The following is a 17,298-nucleotide window of genomic DNA, read 5'->3' on the forward strand; positions in this document are numbered from 1 at the left end:
TGGTGAACCAGGCGAGGCAGTCATTTGAGAAGCCAAGGCTATTGAGTCTGCCGATAAGAATGCGGTGATTGACAGAGTCGAAAGCCTTGGCCAGGTCGATGAAGACAGCTGCACAGTACTGTCTTTTATCGATGGAGGTTATGATATCGTTTAGGACCTTGAGCGTGGCTGAGTTGCACCCATGACCAGCTCGGAAACCAGACTGCATAGTGGAGAAGGTACGGTGGGATTCGAAATGGTCGGTGATCTGTTTTGTTAACTTGGCTTTCGAAGATTTTAGAAAGGCAGGGAAGGATGGATATAGGTCTACAACAGTTTGGGTCTAGAGTGTCTCCCCCTATGAAGAGGGGGATGACCGCGGCACCTTTCCAATCTTTGGGAATCTCAGACAATACGAAACAGAGATCGAATAGGCTAGTAATAGAGGTTGCAACAATTTCGGCTGATCATTTTAGAAAGAGAGGGCCCAGATTGTCTAATCCAGCTGATTTGTAGGGATCCAGATTTTGCAGCTCTTTCAGAACATCAGCTGTCTGGATTTGGGTGAAGGAGAAGCGGGGGGGGGGGGGGGCCTTGGGCAAGTTGCTGCAGGGGGTTGCTGAGATGTTGGCAGGGGTAGGGGTAGCCAGGTGGAAAGCATGGCCAGCCGTAGAAGAATGCTTATTGAAATTATCGATTACCGTAGATGTATCTGGTGATAGTGTTTCCTATCCTCACTGCAGTGGGCAGCTGGGAGGAGGTGCTCTTATTCTCCATGGACTTTAGTGTCCCAAAACCTTTTGGAATTAGTGCTACAGGAAGCAAATTTCTGTTTGAAAAAGCCAGCCTTAGCTTTCCTAACTGACTGAGTATATTGGTTCCTCTTCCCTGAAAAGTTGCATATCGGGGGGGGGGGGGGGTATTCGATGCTAATACAAAACGCCACAGGATGTTTTTGTGCTGGTCAAGGGAAGTCAAGTCTGGGGTGAACCAAGGGCTATATCTGTTCTTAGTTCTAAATTTTTTTAATGGGGCATGCTTATTTAAGATGGTGAGGGAAACACTTGTGAAGAGCAACCAGGCATCCTCTACTGACGGGATGAGGTCAATATCCTTCCAGGATACCCAGGCCAGGTCGATTAGAAAGGCCTGCTCACTGAAGTGTTTTGGGGAGCGTTTGACAGTGATGAGGGGTGGTCGTTTGACCGCGGACCCATTACGTACGCAGGCAGTGATCGCTGAGATCCTGGTTGAAGACAGCAGAGGTGTATTTAGAGGGCAAGTTGGTCAGGATGATATCTAAGAGGGTGCCCATGGTTACGGATTTAGGGTTGTACCTGGTAGGTTCCTTGATAAATTGTGTGAGATTGAGGGCATCTAGCTTAGATTGTAGGACTGCCGGGGTGTTAAGCATGTCCCAGTTTAGGTCACCTAACAGTACGAACTCTGAAGATAGATGGGGGGTGATCAATTCACATATGGTGTCCAGGGCACAGCTGGGTGCTGAAGGGTCCCTATAACTTTATTAGTCCACATGAGATGGAAATGTGTCTTCTGCTTTTCTTGGAATTAAACATTAAGCAATCTTATATGCTCTGTCATATTCCTTGTAAAATTATAACTGCATGGAATACAAAAGTTGACAACCTTGCCTGGTAATGTGGAATACTTTTATAAGTAGCAAGCAAGCTGTGGTTGTGTTCCACTGCTCAGTTGTTGAAAGCATCAACCAATGGTTGCCTAGCACATTGACTGTCATCGACTTGACATATTGCTGTATTGTGTTTATTGTGACATGTAAAACCTATCCAAGTGTTGTAAGATCTGTCAGCAACGCCTAGACAAAGGAACGCACCCTATATCATTTACAGCGGTGTAAAGTTCTTAAGTAGAAATCTTTTAAAGTACTACTTAAGTCGTTTTGGGGGTATCTATACTTTACTATTTATATTTTTGACAACTTTTACTTCACTACATTAAATATATTAATCTATTTTTTACTTCATAAATTTTCCCTCACACCCAAAAGTACTCATTACATTTTGAATGCTTAGCAGGACAGGAAATTGGTCCAATTCACACACTTATCAAGAGAACATCCCTGGTCTTCCCTATTGCCTCTGATCTGGCAGACTCGTTTGTAAATTATGTCTGAGTGTTGGAGTATGCCCCTGGCTAAAAAAACAAGAAAATGGTGCAGTCTGGTTTACTTTATGTAAGGCATTTGAAATTATTTATACTTTTACTTTTGATACTTAAGTATATTTAAAACCAAATACTTATAGACTTTTACTCTAGTAGTATTTTACTGGGTTACTTTTACTTGAGTCATTTTCTATGAAAGTATCATGACTTTTACTGAAGTAAGACAATTGGGTACTTTTTCCACCACGGATCATTTGCACGGAGCAACATTTGAATGGCACGGGTTGTTATTTATTTAACCTTTATTTAACTAGGCAAGTCAGTTAAGAACAAATTCTTATTTACAATGACGGCCTATACCGGCAATCCCTAACCCGGACGACGCTGGGCCAATTGTGCGCCAGTTGTGATACAGCCTGGAATCGGACCAGGGTCTGTTGTGACACCTCTAGCACTGAGATGCAGTGCCTTAGATCGCTGGCCACATTGATGCAGGCAAGCCTGTAAAATTGTTAACATTGTATCAATAGCTCTCTTGAATGAAACTTGCAATGAAACATGTTGGCAAGCCTGTAAAATGGAAATGTCATATTTTGGCAAGCCTCAAATTGTAGCATACCAATGCATGACTTCCTGGATTTTGCAAGTGCAGGTTCTGCCCATGTTATGTCCATTCGGCAATATTACCCTCCACCCAAAATGTAACTTTTTAAACGGATTATGATTAAAGCCAAGGGCAGTGTTTGGTTGATTAATTAATTAGAATGTGCAATGTTTGTAAAAACAAAATCAATTCAACTGTTCCTATGTGTATAGTGTACTGCAATGAGTCACTAATCACGGGATGGCGTTTGCTACGTGGTTGTTCACTTAGGTCGAACTGCAGTTAGCACTGATCTATAAACCATATCGTGCTGTCTGTAAAACCAGTAATAAATGGCAGGGAAGTATAATCCTTATGACACAAAACTCTGCGAGTCTGCGCCGCGTTCAGCCTTGTTCAGGTTGACCCTCGTGGTGAAACAGTATAAAAATCCCACGGAGTTTCTAAGAAGTCATATGACAAATATTTTTCAACATGGCTCGGTCACTGTTGTTATTCGTGTTTATGGTGTCGGGTGTCTTTGCTGGACGATATTTTAACGAGAAGCAGCCATGCTATAGACCCAAGCTGAACAAGCACAATGGATTCAGGTAACTTTAGCCGTGATGTCTTCCATCACCAAATTTGATATGTCTAGTGATTGCTCTTGAGCTATAAATAGTAGCTAGTTGTTGCAACATGATTGTAGTAGAAACTTAGATTGCTTTTTCCTCCACCGCATTTTGTTTTGTGGTTTACTTTTTTATATATTTCATATAATCATAGATCTGATATGGGAAGTAGGGCGGCCAGCCCTTTTTTTGCCTCTAGTGGTTTCAATTGTTTTTTGTTGTGTGTTCTTGAGTTGTTCAGGCGTACTTTGCCTGCATCTTCTGCACTCCATTGACATTAGTCAGTCACTGAGCGAGTTTGTTGTACATAGTACAACCGGTTTAATGGTTCAAATGTTGACAAGTTCCTCCCCTTTTTAAGACTTAATCAGTCTATTACAGAAGGCACATCATGGCTATCTAAAGTTTTAAAGCAATCAAAGCCGACGGAGACAAGGTTTCTGACTTGTCTGTGGTTAGAAGGAGATGACCGTAGTATGGGCAGATTTTGACCTGTCGTTTAAAGCTTACCATCCCATTTTGCTATTGGGTGCTCACCCCCCCCCCCCCCCCCCCCCCCCCCAGAAACATGCATGGCCCTTTCAGGGGTAGTTTCGTTTTGAAAGAATGCTTGTGCTTGGAGAGACAGCTCTGCCAAGCTCAATCTGGTCCGGTTTTGCATGGGACCTTATGAGTGCTTAGATCCTTCATGCTTGCAGTTTGAGCCGCTCTACATTTAGAACTCTATCTAGGGCCTCCCGAGCGGCACATCGGTTTAAGGCACTGCATTAGTGCTTGAGGGGTCACTACAGACCTGGGTTCGATCCCAGGCTGTGTCGCAGCTGACCGGGATATCCATGAGGTGGCGCACAATTGGCAGAGTGTGCGTCGCCCGGGTTAGGGGAGGGTTTGGCCAGCAAGGATGTCCTTGTCCCATTGTGCTCTAGCGACTCCTTGTGGCGGGCCGGGCACATGCACGCTGACTTCGGTTGCAAGCTGTATGGTGTTTCCTCTGACGCATTGGTGTGGCTGGCTTCCAGGTTAAGCAAGCAGTGCGGCTTGGCGGGGTCGTGTTTTCGGAGAACGCATGGCTTTCGACGTTCGCCTCTCCCGAGTCCGTGCAGGAATTGCAGCGACGGGACAAGACTAACGACCACTTTACCCCCCCCAAAAAAAGAATATCTAGAGCACCTTGTACCCTGATGTCATGTCTTTCATCAGGACGATGCCCCGACCCTACGAGTTCCTTGAACTCAATGAGCTCCCCAAGGCCTGGGACTGGAGGAACATCAACGGCACCAACTACGTCAGCACTACCCGCAACCAGCACATCCCCCAGTACTGTGGATCCTGCTGGGCACACGGCAGCACCAGCGCCATGGCAGGTAGCCTAACCTCCAGCTCGCCTTTCTGCTCTGCTGTCAACTAATTTGTACAGCTCATAGAAGCAAACTGTATGCTTTGTTAATATGGTACAAATGGACAGGATGAAGATCAGACTGTAAAATTCTATTTGGCTATGGATGTCTGCAAACTTTTGATTCTCTATAGGTAGTCTTTCAAAGCTTGGTAATTTCCCTTCAAGATGACGGTCATAAAGATGGTTTACTAATCTAAAGTCACTTAAACTAGATTTTATAACGTAAGTGGAATAAACATTGCAATTGTTCAAACATGAATGCCTGTCAGGCATTTAACACATCTGACTCATTCGGGGGGTGGCCTGGCAGGGAAGTTTGTGGCAACACCTGACTGTGCAGTTATAGCTTCATGGTTTCCTGTCATTTGGGTTTCTGGTAAATCTGTTTTTAAAAGGCAATTTCCTCCTCTGCTCATACAAGTAGTACTTTATCATAATAATACAATGACTTCAGAATCCTAGACTTGTCCTTACTAAGTTTGATGACTTTTCAACATTTATGAGCAGATTCTGGAACAAGTACTGAATTAATGGACTGGTTGTTGGTCTGCTCCTTTTCCCAGATCGCATAAACATCAAGCGGAAGGGAGCCTGGCCCTCTGCTTACCTGTCAGTCCAGAATGTGGTGGACTGTGGTGAGGCTGGCTCCTGTCATGGAGGTGATCACACTGGGGTGTGGGAGTATGCCAACAAACATGGCATCCCTGACGAGACCTGCAACAACTACCAGGCCAAGGATCAGAGTAAGGCCTCAAGATCTTAACTCCCAGCTGAACAGTCTTTCCCATTCTAGACTTGATCACAAAATTAAGATTGAGGTTAATTTGCCATTTCTCTGATTTAACATGTTCTCCATATTGTCTTGCAGCGTGCAAACTGTTCAACCAGTGTGGAACCTGCACCACATTCGGGGTCTGCAACATCATCCAGAACTACACCCTGTGGAAGGTCGGAGACTTCGGCGCTGTCAGTGGGAGGGAGAAGATGATGGCTGAGATCTATGCTGGCGGACCAATCAGGTTAGGAACTGGACTTGGTCAACGTGGTGACATTTTCTCTGATCATGCGCTCCTCCTGTCGTGACGGTGTATGGATTTGCATGAGAAGTAGAGCCAAGTCAGTCAAACAGGCACCTACCTCAGTGGCAGTTTGCCCATGTCTGCTGTGAAAGTGACCCCATAGTAGCACTATGACTTAGGAAGTTAGTGAAGGAGCAATTCATTTTGCTTGTCTGTATGGAGTTGCTGCTTAATGTTCATTGGCTTACTGTAGCCATGCAACTCTGTCCAAGTATTCTTTCCCTTCCTGCCCCTTAAAACGTACACACCAACATGTCGCTTTAACTAAATACAGATGCCTTTTTTTGTCCTTGGTAGCTGTGGGATCATGGCAACAGACAATTTGGACGCCTACACAGGAGGCCTGTACTCTGAGTATATAAAGGAGCCCTACATCAACCACATTGTGTCCGTTGCCGGCTGGGGCCTGGATGAGAATGGTGTGGAATTCTGGATCGTCCGCAACTCCTGGGGAGAGCCCTGGGTAAGCTTCTTATCAAATGAACACCATGCAATGCCATAATATGTCTGTAGTGATCTCCTATGGAAACTGCAGCAGAGAATCCTGTTCTGCTACAGAATTACATTGCGCTCAAGATGCGGCAACAAACCTAGCCTATAGCTTTTCCTGTAGTTAACTTTTCTGATGCTCATGTACCATCAAGCATATTTATCTAGCTGACACTCCAGATTGAGGAAGTTTCTATTTTCTTGCCAGGGAGAGAAGGGCTGGTTGAGGATCGTGACCAGCGCCTACAAGGGAGGAAGTGGCAGTCAGTACAACCTGGCCCTGGAGGAAGACTGCATGTATGGAGATCCCATCGTTCCCAAGACTTACATGTAGACAACAGGCAGTGGAGCCAACCAGTTTATTTTAAACACAATGCTGTCTATTCTATGCATATCTACAGTTTTCTATGACAATCTCAGGCTACATCGACATTTTAACACCGTAAAATCAGGAAAAGGGAATACATTCAGTTTTTTTCTTAATGTGGCAACAAGACATTGTGCTTTGCCTTGGGAACAAGTACGACTGCAGATGTGCACAATTAGCCAAAGATCAATGCCAGAAAACAAATTGATGCTGTCAATGTTTGCAGTGGTAGCCTTCATCAATTCTGATGCCATATGTCTTTTGTTCTATGATAATTAACTCTGTAAGGCACTGACTTGTGTGATTTCAGTGCTAACAGAGTTTATTTAAATGTCTACGTTTGAATGTACAAGTTGTATTTCTTGATTTAAGTCAATGATTCAAGTAACATTTTTTAAGCTGGGTCTATTGTTTTTAAAATGTAATTAAATTTGAGTTTCAATATGGAAGCTATTGCATTCATTTCAGATTCAAAACCAGAGACAGCCTGGAGCAAAATTAGATGTTTCTGAAACTAATGTGGCATGTTTGTATTTTCTTAAGAATTTGAACCGTTCAGGCTATTGACCCCATTCCAGAAAGCTAAGACTCTCGACCAGGGCCGTGCGTTCTGGTTCCCTCTGATCACAGGTTGTGTCAGAAGGGAGTGTCAACTGCAATTTGGCCTCCATAAGAGTAGTTGGATAGCCTTTCGACTCCCTATTTAATCTTGCAACTGACTGGGTTCGAACCAGGTCTCCTGCATGTCACGACACTGTTAGAACACTTAGATAAAGCCTATAGGGACAAGTTAATTTAAAGGACAGATTCAGCTTATACAGAAACTAACTCAAATCTGCTTCACAACACACGTCACCACCCTCCTGAAGTATTGTAGCCCACCGTGCTATTGAAAGTGGCATTCTTCAATTGATTAAGGGGTGACAATTTAGGCTGAGTGAGTTTCACAGATCCACATCTGCTACATTCACCCTAACTCACTCCACAGCGACCCCCAGTGGTTGAACCAGTGCAACTGTAGATGAGTCCAGTGGCACCATTGTAAAGGACATCACGCTGATTAAACTTCTTTAATTGCGCAAGGGGCGACACTAGACTACCAACATGCAAAACAAGTCTTCAAGATCCAGCAAGGTTACTCGTCAAAAGAGCGTGATTTTGTGACAAGAACCTTGCCTGAGACCCGATGACGTGTTCGTTTAAAATCTCCGGCAAAGGTAACATGTGACTGGGTTTAGCCAAAGCCTAGGCATTGGTCGTGTGACGACCTCGTTGAGACCATCTAATAAATGGTCGGAGACCTGAACAGTTGCATTGTCTGGCACACAGGAGACCTGAGTTAGAACTCCAATTAAACTGACGTCTCAGGCAAGGTTGTTCATCACCTCTGTTGCACAGATCCTTCTGCTTGTTTGCCATAGTGTTGTGCAAGTAGGCCTGAATAAAAACCCAGTCAGTTCTATTGGTGCCGTGCTCTGAGGTGTAATGTGAGATGGTTTGATGAGTAACCTTGCTTGAGACTTCTGGGCTTAGCCTTGACATGCAGGAGACCTGGTTCAAACCCAGTCAGTCGCAAGTTTTATTAGGGAGTGGAAAAGCTATCCTTAAGGCATTTCAACTGTATTCTTATGACTCCCTTATAAATCATGAAATACAAGTTAAAAATACAATCAGTTGGCACTGAAATCTCTTAATGTAATTTACGCTTGTCTTCAACCAAGGTGTTTCATGCTAATGTCAGAAATTGTGCAATGTGTTTGAATCCAGGCCAGATGGAAACGATGCAGCATGGTGGATGATTGTAACTTATTGTCTTGTCCTATAAATACTGGTTATCTACAATTAACTGTTGCTAGGTGCAAAAAACTAATAAAACCAAGATGTGTCAAGACTCTTGACAAATTGAAAAGGGGAACTAGGAAAAAGGCCAACTTTTTCAATTAACATTTTTTATCTTTTGAGCAGTCATATTTTAACATTTATAAAAATCAAAAGAAAATGCAACAGAAAATGGACCTTGGCACATACCAATGGAAACTACAGTGAAACCAATGATGGAGCTGCACTGTAAAACAAGTTATCCTCAAACCTCCAGACCCTTATTAACTGTGATAAGCAATGATACACTACTACATCCTTTTAATTCTCTAAGTCATGTGTTTACGCCACATTTGAAGAGAACGCAAAATCGCAGGTCAGTCTATATGCAAATGGTCTGCCTCAATTTTTCTATTCCTCGTCCACCAGTCCACAGCAGAACACGTCAAGGTATGATTGGCTCATAACCGAGGTCACGCCTTCTGCCCCTCCCTGTTATTCCCACTACATCCTCATCCAAGGTGGACCCACCAGCATCATTCTCAGTTCATCATGATGAAGTTGGATTTGCAGTGAGCTGAAACAGAGCATAAAGATATTTCAAGTTGGGCAAAATGAAAATATTTAGTCATATAATCAATATGTATAATGACTGACCTATAAACTCAGCAACAGGATCGTGTTCTCCCTCTGTGCGTATTGTGCCAGCGATACTGTCGTTCTCCAGGATGGGCAGGAACAGCTGGACAAAGTCTGAAGTGTACGGAGGGGCAATCACATCCAACACCTGAGGGCAAAAATAAAAATTTATATTTTCAATTCCACTACCATTTCCTCAAGCGCAACTACGTTGGACCGACAGACAAACAGTTTCTTTAGAATGTTTCACTTCTCTTTAAAATGGGACCTCTTTGACAGTAGTTTCTGGCTCAAAGTGTGCCTTACCTCCGTTACAAAGTAGCGGATGAGAGAGATGTCTGTGTTGAGCTTCTCCAGGCACTTGCGGATGTATCCGACCACAGGCAGCACGTAGCCTCGACTCAGCAAATGGACCATACGGTCCAACAGGGTCTTCTTCAGCTCCATCTGACAGGGACAACAACACCCATAGTCAGCTAAGAAGTCATCCACTGAAAGTCTATCGGACAGTTGCATGGGTCCAGATTAAGCCTACGCACAAACGCAAAACACACACACCTGCTCCATGACGTCGAGCTGGGAGTGTTCGGTCTCAAAGAGCTTGATCAGTAAATGGAGGACCTGTGGGTGCAGAAGCTGGTGACAGGTGCTGATCTGGGAAATAAAAACATGATGTTCTCATTACTCTCTGTCCTTAACACCGAATTGCAGATCAGTCCAAAGCCAGGATTCAATCCGGACCGCAGAAGATCCGTGTTGTAGTGCGGTTGATGTTTAAAAGGTAATTTCCGATTGAGCCGACATCTGCAGCGTTTACTTTGAACGCGATCTCCGCGACTGCAGTAACGTTGCCTTTAAATGATGCATAGCTAAAAAGCGGTGATTGGATTAAAAACCTGGCCCTAGTCTTTAACCACCAAAATAATTCCAAGAATGACAGTTAAAGGCACCATCTGTGGTTGCGTCCCAAATGGCACCCTATTTACTATGTAGTGCACTACTTTCGACCAGACACATATGGCAATAGTAGTGAACTATATAGGTAATAGGTTGCCATTAGGGACTCATCTATTATAGGTAGTGAGTCTAACATAATACCACAACAAAAACGTTCTCCCTCAACCAGAGGAAAAGAACAAACCCCTACCTCGTCCAGAAGTGCCAGGTGGACAGGGGTGTGGTCTGTCTGGAGCTGGAAGTAGCGGGGCTCAGAGACAGTCCAATCAACCCACTTCAGTACCCCCATGGCAACAACTGGGAACCTGGAAATGGACAAAGCGACGATGGTCACCCAAAGGAAGTCTCAATCGACAGTGGTAACCAATTACATTCTTGGAACCCTGTTAGCTACATACAGGAGACCAATGGGCTCATTAGGTTGGCTGCTGGGCTCACCGGATGCACTGGTACAGGGTGCTGAGCTCAGCCACCAGTTCTGTGGCTCCTTTATTCTCATTGCAACACAGGTTATGGACCGTCTCAATGGCCTTGGAGGTGGATTTGAGCTCGTCCTTGTTGATGTTCACTCGCTTGTTCTGTGGATGGATGAGAAGAGAGACACTGTTATCTGGATGTTTTCACTTGAAAAAAAACAAAAAAACATGCATCATTGAATAAAATATTCTCACATACCGGGGGGAAAAAACATTTCGAATTTTGCACATACGTATGAGCAACGAGAGAAAATCTGATAGACTTGCTAGTATGAGAGATTTATGTCAAGGATGTTTTTGTTTCTGGTACCTTTTTCCATGTTTCAACCACACTGGCAGCATAGGCCAGGATGTGAATGTATTTGTGTTTATGGTCCTGGTTGATCTTTGAGCCCGGCTTGAACAGCGACTGCATGAACAGGTCGAGGAACGCAGGCACTCGGATCTGAAGAGACAACAGAAATACTTCATCCACTATCTCAAAAGACAATATCAACAGCTGAAAGACAAGTCATTCTCAGGTTTAGCATTCTGGTAAGGCTAGCCTGGTTCCAGATCTGATGGTGCCATCTTGCTAACTCATATTGTTTATTGTCACGTCCGACATGCAAGGCCGTTGAAAATATCCCTCCATCGAACTTGGAGAATAGCACCTTATTCCATATGTAGTGCATCACTTTTGATCAAAAGTACTGCACTAGGGCCTCCCGGGTGGCGCAGTGGTCTGTGCCACCAGAGACTCTGGGTTCGAGCCCAGGCTCTGTCGCAGCCGGCCGCGACCGGGAGGTCCATGGGGCGACGCACAATTGGCCTAGCGTCGTCCGGGTTAGGGAGGGTTTGGCTGGTAGGGATATCCTTGTCTCATCGCGCACTAGCGACTCCTGTGGCGGGCCGGGCGCAATGCACGCTGACCAGGTCGCTAGGTGTACGGTGTTTCCTCCGACACATTGGTGCGGCTGGCTTCCGGGTTGGATGCGCGCTGTATTAAGAAACAGTTGGGTTGTGTTTCGGAGGATGCAGGACGCATGGCTCTCGACCTTCGTCTCTCCCGAGCCCGTACGGGAGTTGTAGCGATGAGACAAGACAGTAACTACTAACAATTAGATACCACGAAATTGGGGAGAAAAAGGGGGTAAAAAAAGAAGAAAAAAAGGACTGCAATAGGGTGCAACCTAGAAGAGGTTATAAAGTGTTTGGATGCTCCACACTAACCAGCTCTACGGGAGGTGGGTCCATGCTGCTGAACATCTTGAAGAGCACAGTGATGTCGGCAGGGTTGAGTGCTCCTTTGGACAGCATTGCACCCAGGGCCTGGCAGGCTCGAGGGTAGGCTGCTGCTGTGCCCAATGCCAGAGTGATCTGACTGGCATCATGGCCCCTGACATTAAAACATCACAAGGAACAGTAAAACACTCAAATGAACTTACGTACTTCAACTGCTTTGTTCCCGGAGGAACATATAGCCTGTAATAAAATGAGTTACAATCCCATTCAGTTGAGTGTGATAGGTGAGACCATCATTTCATTAGACTGTCTGTTCCACAAAGCTGCTCACTCAATGTTTATTGTAACACTGGATTTTACAAATAATAATACAATAATTTTACAAAACGTAGGAATCAATTCAATAATATACATTTCCTCTAATCAGTATGGAATTCTGCCAAGATAGATTATATTTGTCAATGGCCTTTGCTGTTTATAAGAGCCAAGAGCATAAGTGAATGCTGGCAAAATAATGTAGAGGACAGGATACCTCTGATGTGCAGACTTCTGTACTTCCTGGCCGATCCTGCGCATTGCCGACCCCCCCTGCTCCTCCTGAGACATGATGGACATCATGGCCTGGGCAAACAGGTATGTGTGCTCCCCGTGACACACCATCTTCTGTGGAATGCAGAAAAGGAGGAGAGAACAGTTCAGCTCCAAACCAACAGAGACACTCATGCCAAAAGACAGGTAGCCTGTAACATCATGTGGTGTTACCCACGTTCATGCAATTCCATATTACTTAGAGCAATATTGATTGTAGTATCGTTTTCAAATGAATCAAAACCTCAAATACATCCCATTGTCAAAACCATCAAACCAAGGATTTGTTCTGAGTGAGAATGACAGATAGGCCTAGATCTTTTCTTGGGAACACCAGTGCCGCTATTCATAAAGTGACTCAGTGTTGGAGTGCTGATCTATAATCAGTATTGCCTTTTTACAAGCTAATGAATATAATTATATGGACAGGGGGACCTGATCCTAGATCAGCACTCCTTCTCTACAGGCCCAGAATCTGCATGTGGCTGGGTGAGACTCACAGCGAATTCTGGCAGGTTCTTCTCTAGGTTGTCCTCTCCTCCATCCAGCAGCGTGGCCAGAGAGGTCCTTAGGACCCTGGAGAACACCTCCAGCTGCTGGCACGCCGTCGACACACTGGTGATCTCCCCCTGGTAGCCTGCATCTGAGATGAGCTGAGGACACACGCACACAGTCAGCAAGGAGAGGAGGAAGATGGCACTGTTTGACCCATAATTACATCAGTTATTAACTGCTGGGTGATCATCAGTACTTTGACAGTGAAGTTGAGCATCAGACAGTCAGGGTGGGCCTCGGCCAGCTTGTAGAAAAGGTCTCTCCAGGTGGTGTGGGCGATCATCTGTTCCAGCCAGGCAGGAGTCTGAACAAACACAGGACAGGGTTACTCTGTATACTATAGTGTTATGACTATACTCTGAGGGAAACAACAGTAAGAGTGAAAAAATACAGTAAGAGTGGGACAAAACAGCAGGAAATCAGGAGATCACTTTTCAGCTATCGTTCACGTCCAAAGCATTAGTAGTTTGTCTCACTGGCGACAGAGATCTCACCTCTCCCTCTACAGTAAAAATGGAGTCTGCCTTCTGGGGGTCAAAGTGCTTGATCAGGAGACTTTTCAAGTGATTCTCTACCCGCTCCTGCACCTGAGCAGGCTCTACACCTGAAATACACAGAAAGATGGGGGAAAAAACATGTAATTTAGGCTCTCTCTCAAACAGTGTGAGAAACCAAAACACATTTTCAGTGATTATGGACGAGTCCGGGCCTTGGTCCCAAACAGCCCACTATATAGGGATTTGGGTGCCATTTGCAGCTCAGTCCAGTGTTGTTTACCCATCTGGATGAGCCACTCTGCCAGCAGGTTGACAGTCTGTGCCACGGCAGAGTAGTTCTCTGACAGGAGCTGGATGACATGTTCAGGGGAGCCACCAGCCTGGAAATATCTGTGAAAACAGAAGTCTCTTCAGGAAATGGTTTGACTCTTCATACACTACTAGACACACACACATTCAATAATGGGTTTACGTTTTGAGGGTGTTGAAGACAGCAGGCTCCATGATGTAATCTCTGCTGGAGAACTTCTGTAGGCAGTCCTCCTGAACTTTCCCATCGTTCTCCCCCTCAACATAGTCGTCCTGCTAGATGGAAGTCACATCACTTCAGCCAAGGAAGTATCATCCTAAGATTGTAGCGATCACCAAATACATTTGCGATTTGTCTGTCAAGCAATGAATCAACAGTCAGCAACAATTTAGAGCTTGCTCCCTGAACGCTACCATTTTGTTGTAAGGTTAACATTGTACATTCACCAGTTACATTGTAAAGATTATGCTTACATTGCCATCCGGACCATCCCAGTCTCCAATATTCCTTTCGTAATATTCCTCGTCCATGATGACGAGAGAGTGAGTAGCTTTACAATATGAAGCACCCAGCAAGCTATAATAAAGCAAGTATCGCTAATAATTTTGAATACAAAACAATTGCCTTCGGTTAAGCTAGCTAGCTAAAGGGGTAGTTAAAAAAATATATATCCGTCGTATAACTAAAGGTCTGTAGAACATACGCCACCTTGTGGCTCGGCAGAATAAATGCATGTTTCTGTAAACAGACAAATGCAGATTAATTCCTGTTGATTTGCCCTCTAAAATAATAGGAATACCTGCGCCTACTTTAACTAGATGCACGACTGAGGGGTAAACAAGAGTAAAAAAGAACGATATGGAACAGTTTTGTTAACCGGTTTTAGGATTCGCTAGAAGAAAACAAAATGGTGGAAAATCGAGTATTGGGGAATTAAATGTCGTGTCTTCACTCGCAGTGGTTAAAGAAAATACAGTGGGAATTAAAGTATTTTGATACAAATATGGAACGAAATAGCCCAGCATCATAGCGTGCGCTTAATACATTTAATATTTTCATTTATTTGAATGTTAACTGATATTAGGGCTTATTTCAAGTCTTTGGAAGATATCCAATATTTCCTTGAAAGTAATCATGATTAGCCCTCTACGCCACTATGGATTATTCTATTAATTCTCACCCATTATAATCCCATTATGCTTTCTATAATTAAATATCATTCATGTCCATGAGAGAGAGACAGGTATTAGATGCCTACTTACTAGTAGGCCTAGTTAAGAGTTTGGATAGCTTCCAAAAATAAAAGGACAACATACACTTGTGAGAAAAAATTATTTTATTCCTTATGCAAACTGCAACATATTTACCCAAAGGAGGAAAAAAGTCCAACGATACCTGTGGCAGTTAATTCGCACAGTTCCTTATGTTAGCTAGGTTGCAAGTCAAAAACACCACTTTCAACCTACAGCCTAGGAGGGCATTCTATAGGTTCTAGTATAGAACCATTTCTAAGCACAAACATAGCTCAGACGAAAACTGAACTCCTATTAATTAGCAGTTCAGTATTTGCTCAGATAAATAATATTAGCTCTACATGAGAAGAACATGGTTCACATTTCAGATGCATGTACAAAAACTGGGTTCCAAAAATGTTATCCAATTGACTTATTTTGTTTGAAAAATCCCTGTTGTTGTCTTGTTACACATGCAAGTCAGTCAAGTGGAAAAGTCTTGTTTCCTCCACTTTATTCTCCTTCGTAGACAGTTGGAACCTCATGCAGTACAATCTGCATCATGTCATTGATTGGAAAGATGAAATTGATTGGCTGTAAAGCCAGCCACTATAACAAAACGGTGATGGAAGAGCCTCAATAGCTCTGAAAAGCAGTCTGGGCTGGGAACAAGGAGGAAGTAGCACCGTTGTCGCCAGATCAGGAAGGTCAATGAGGAGGCAGTGGGACCAGAGCACAGCGAAGAAAGGAGGTTCACTGGGTGGTTATGCACCCAGAGCTGTGACTTAAACTAAACTGATGATACTTCAAAACCATTCCTTTTGGTCCTCACTCCCTGGTATGGTCTGGCTGTGTGCAGCTGATACAGATGTAGTCCTCTTTTTCAGCCTGCTCTGCAGACACTCCCACGCAGACCTGATGGAACCACTGCTGGCAGCTTCCGTCACACTGGACCCAATTCACCTGATAAAATGAGAGGGGGAAAGTGACACTGGTCAGATTCTGTATTGTTACTGTATACGCACTTTATACAAATCATACTACATATTATTTTGAATATACTACAATAAGTCTGTTAGTTGATCTCTAAAACAATTTGATACGAGGGGAGGGAAAGCACATTGAAATGACCCACAACATTACGCAGTGGAGGGGGGTGTAATGCTAACCTGTTTCCCCTCTGGCTCTCGGCACCACGGTGCAGCGCACAGGGTGAAGTCTTCATCCGAGTCCGACAGGGAGAGGTCAGAGTGGGTGGCGGTGGGTGAAGAGGTCCCCTTGGCCTCCTGGCTCCTCTCCTTGTTCAACTTGGGCTTCTTCTTGCGGGGCTTCTTGGCTTTGTCCTTGCGCTCGGAGCCCTCCTCCTCCATGTGCCGCTTGGTCCTCTTTCCGTTCACAGCCTCCTTCTTGGGACAGGCTACTCCATTCTGGTAACAGTAACCACACATGAAGGTCATACATAATTAGAACACTAGAATGGACATAAACCTTCTTATGATGGTCCAAAGATCAGCCATGTTGGTCAGAGAGTTGGTCAACCATGATTTGCCAGTGCTGTAGTAATTTATCGGCACTATATGCGTGTCAACTAGCTAGCCGGCCAGTTTTAGAGGAATAATTCCATAAATGTTTTCAAATTAACCGCCAATATGCCAACATTCCATTCAAACAATGTAGTCAATCCACAGCCATACACTGGCTGAAATCAGTTGATAGGATTTAGACATGTTGTAAATGCAACAAGTACTGATATTGTATCATATAATAGCACTCAGCTTTCAAAGAAAACAAAATCCGAGACATTTATGTTCTGTTTACATATATTTTACAGGCCATTTATACAGAAATGTTTATATAAAACCTGTTTACTATAATTCCATTACACAATTTCTGATCCATCGCATGCCTTTTATTTTCCTGCATAAGTCAAAGCAGGAAATGCCTCTACTGCCCTTCATTCCAATTACACTGGTTTTGGATTTCTCGCTGACCAAGATGGCTGCCATTTCCACCCAGTTATGAAACTTTGACATATCCCCTCTAGTAATTTAATATTGAACTCGACCAAAACAATGGAATTGCCATGGAATCTTGTGGGGGAAAGGGCCATGGGGGAATGATCCCGTGTCTCCTCAGAGTACCACAGTACGAGTCATAATACCCATAAAACCTAATGGTCCAACAAAGAAACGGTTCTAATCGTTTTTCCACCATTCATTTTTCCCATAGGGGATTTTGGTAACACTTAAAATAAGGTGTTTCGTGTAGGCTTAACCTGGTGTGATATTTTGATAACCGTGTATAGTTTTGATAAGTCACCTTGTCCGAG

At 44.0% G+C, this 17,298-nt stretch overlaps 3 protein-coding genes across 5 annotated transcripts in view; 1 reads left to right on the forward strand and 2 right to left on the reverse strand.

Moving 5' to 3' along the window:
- Positions 1-3,110: 3,110 nt before the first annotated feature.
- Positions 3,111-7,122, forward strand: LOC139561470 (cathepsin Z-like). The gene is made up of 6 exons (XM_071378602.1): positions 3,111-3,318; positions 4,540-4,703; positions 5,302-5,481; positions 5,607-5,757; positions 6,115-6,280; positions 6,515-7,122. Exons 1-6 carry the CDS (start codon positions 3,203-3,205, stop codon positions 6,638-6,640), a joined length of 903 nt encoding a protein of 300 aa, XP_071234703.1. The 5' UTR covers positions 3,111-3,202; the 3' UTR covers positions 6,641-7,122.
- Positions 7,123-8,605: 1,483 nt separating this feature from the next.
- Positions 8,606-14,412, reverse strand: LOC139561451 (negative elongation factor D-like). 3 transcript variants are annotated; one of them, XM_071378561.1, is made up of 15 exons: positions 14,211-14,412; positions 13,900-14,012; positions 13,708-13,817; positions 13,425-13,534; positions 13,127-13,234; positions 12,876-13,028; positions 12,320-12,450; positions 11,776-11,941; positions 10,874-11,008; positions 10,526-10,665; positions 10,278-10,392; positions 9,689-9,784; positions 9,437-9,577; positions 9,149-9,278; positions 8,606-9,068 (listed from the first exon to the last, which is right to left on the reverse strand). In XM_071378561.1, exons 1-15 carry the CDS (start codon positions 14,265-14,267, stop codon positions 9,034-9,036), a joined length of 1,740 nt encoding a protein of 579 aa, XP_071234662.1. In that variant the 5' UTR covers positions 14,268-14,412; the 3' UTR covers positions 8,606-9,033. The 3 variants fall into 3 exon arrangements, with proteins under 3 accessions (XP_071234662.1, XP_071234670.1, XP_071234678.1); XM_071378569.1 differs by having other exon boundaries at positions 13,900-14,009; positions 14,211-14,406; XM_071378577.1 differs by having other exon boundaries at positions 13,900-14,092; positions 14,211-14,402.
- Positions 14,413-15,055: 643 nt separating this feature from the next.
- LOC139561486 (lysine-specific demethylase 5B-B-like) overlaps positions 15,056-17,298 on the reverse strand; it is a 30,586-nt gene continuing 28,343 nt past the window's right edge. The window contains exons 25-26 of the mRNA XM_071378622.1: positions 16,139-16,396; positions 15,056-15,932 (exon numbers count right to left, since the gene is read on the reverse strand). Coding sequence (XP_071234723.1) covers positions 15,798-15,932; positions 16,139-16,396 — 393 coding nt within the window. The 3' untranslated portion in view covers positions 15,056-15,797. The remainder of the gene's footprint in view (positions 15,933-16,138; positions 16,397-17,298) is intronic.

The sequence above is a fragment of the Salvelinus alpinus genome, chromosome 2 (assembly GCF_045679555.1).
Source record: "Salvelinus alpinus chromosome 2, SLU_Salpinus.1, whole genome shotgun sequence".
Taxonomy (NCBI): domain Eukaryota; kingdom Metazoa; phylum Chordata; class Actinopteri; order Salmoniformes; family Salmonidae; genus Salvelinus; species Salvelinus alpinus.

Excerpts from the sequence above, each read along its gene's own strand:
- LOC139561451 (XM_071378561.1), bottom strand. The coding sequence starts at position 14,267 with ATGGACGAGGAATATTACGAAAGGAATATTGGAGACTGGGATGGTCCG. Across the intron at positions 12,451-12,875 it reads AGAACCTGCCAGAATTCGCT|AAGATGGTGTGTCACGGGGA; the intron begins GTGAGTCTCACC and ends TGCATTCCACAG. Across the intron at positions 10,666-10,873 it reads TGGTTGAAACATGGAAAAAG|AACAAGCGAGTGAACATCAA; the intron begins GTACCAGAAACA and ends ATCCATCCACAG.
- LOC139561470 (XM_071378602.1), top strand. The coding sequence starts at position 3,203 with ATGGCTCGGTCACTGTTGTTATTCGTGTTTATGGTGTCGGGTGTCTTT. Across the intron at positions 4,704-5,301 it reads CAGCACCAGCGCCATGGCAG|ATCGCATAAACATCAAGCGG; the intron begins GTAGCCTAACCT and ends TCCTTTTCCCAG. Across the intron at positions 6,281-6,514 it reads ACTCCTGGGGAGAGCCCTGG|GGAGAGAAGGGCTGGTTGAG; the intron begins GTAAGCTTCTTA and ends TTTTCTTGCCAG.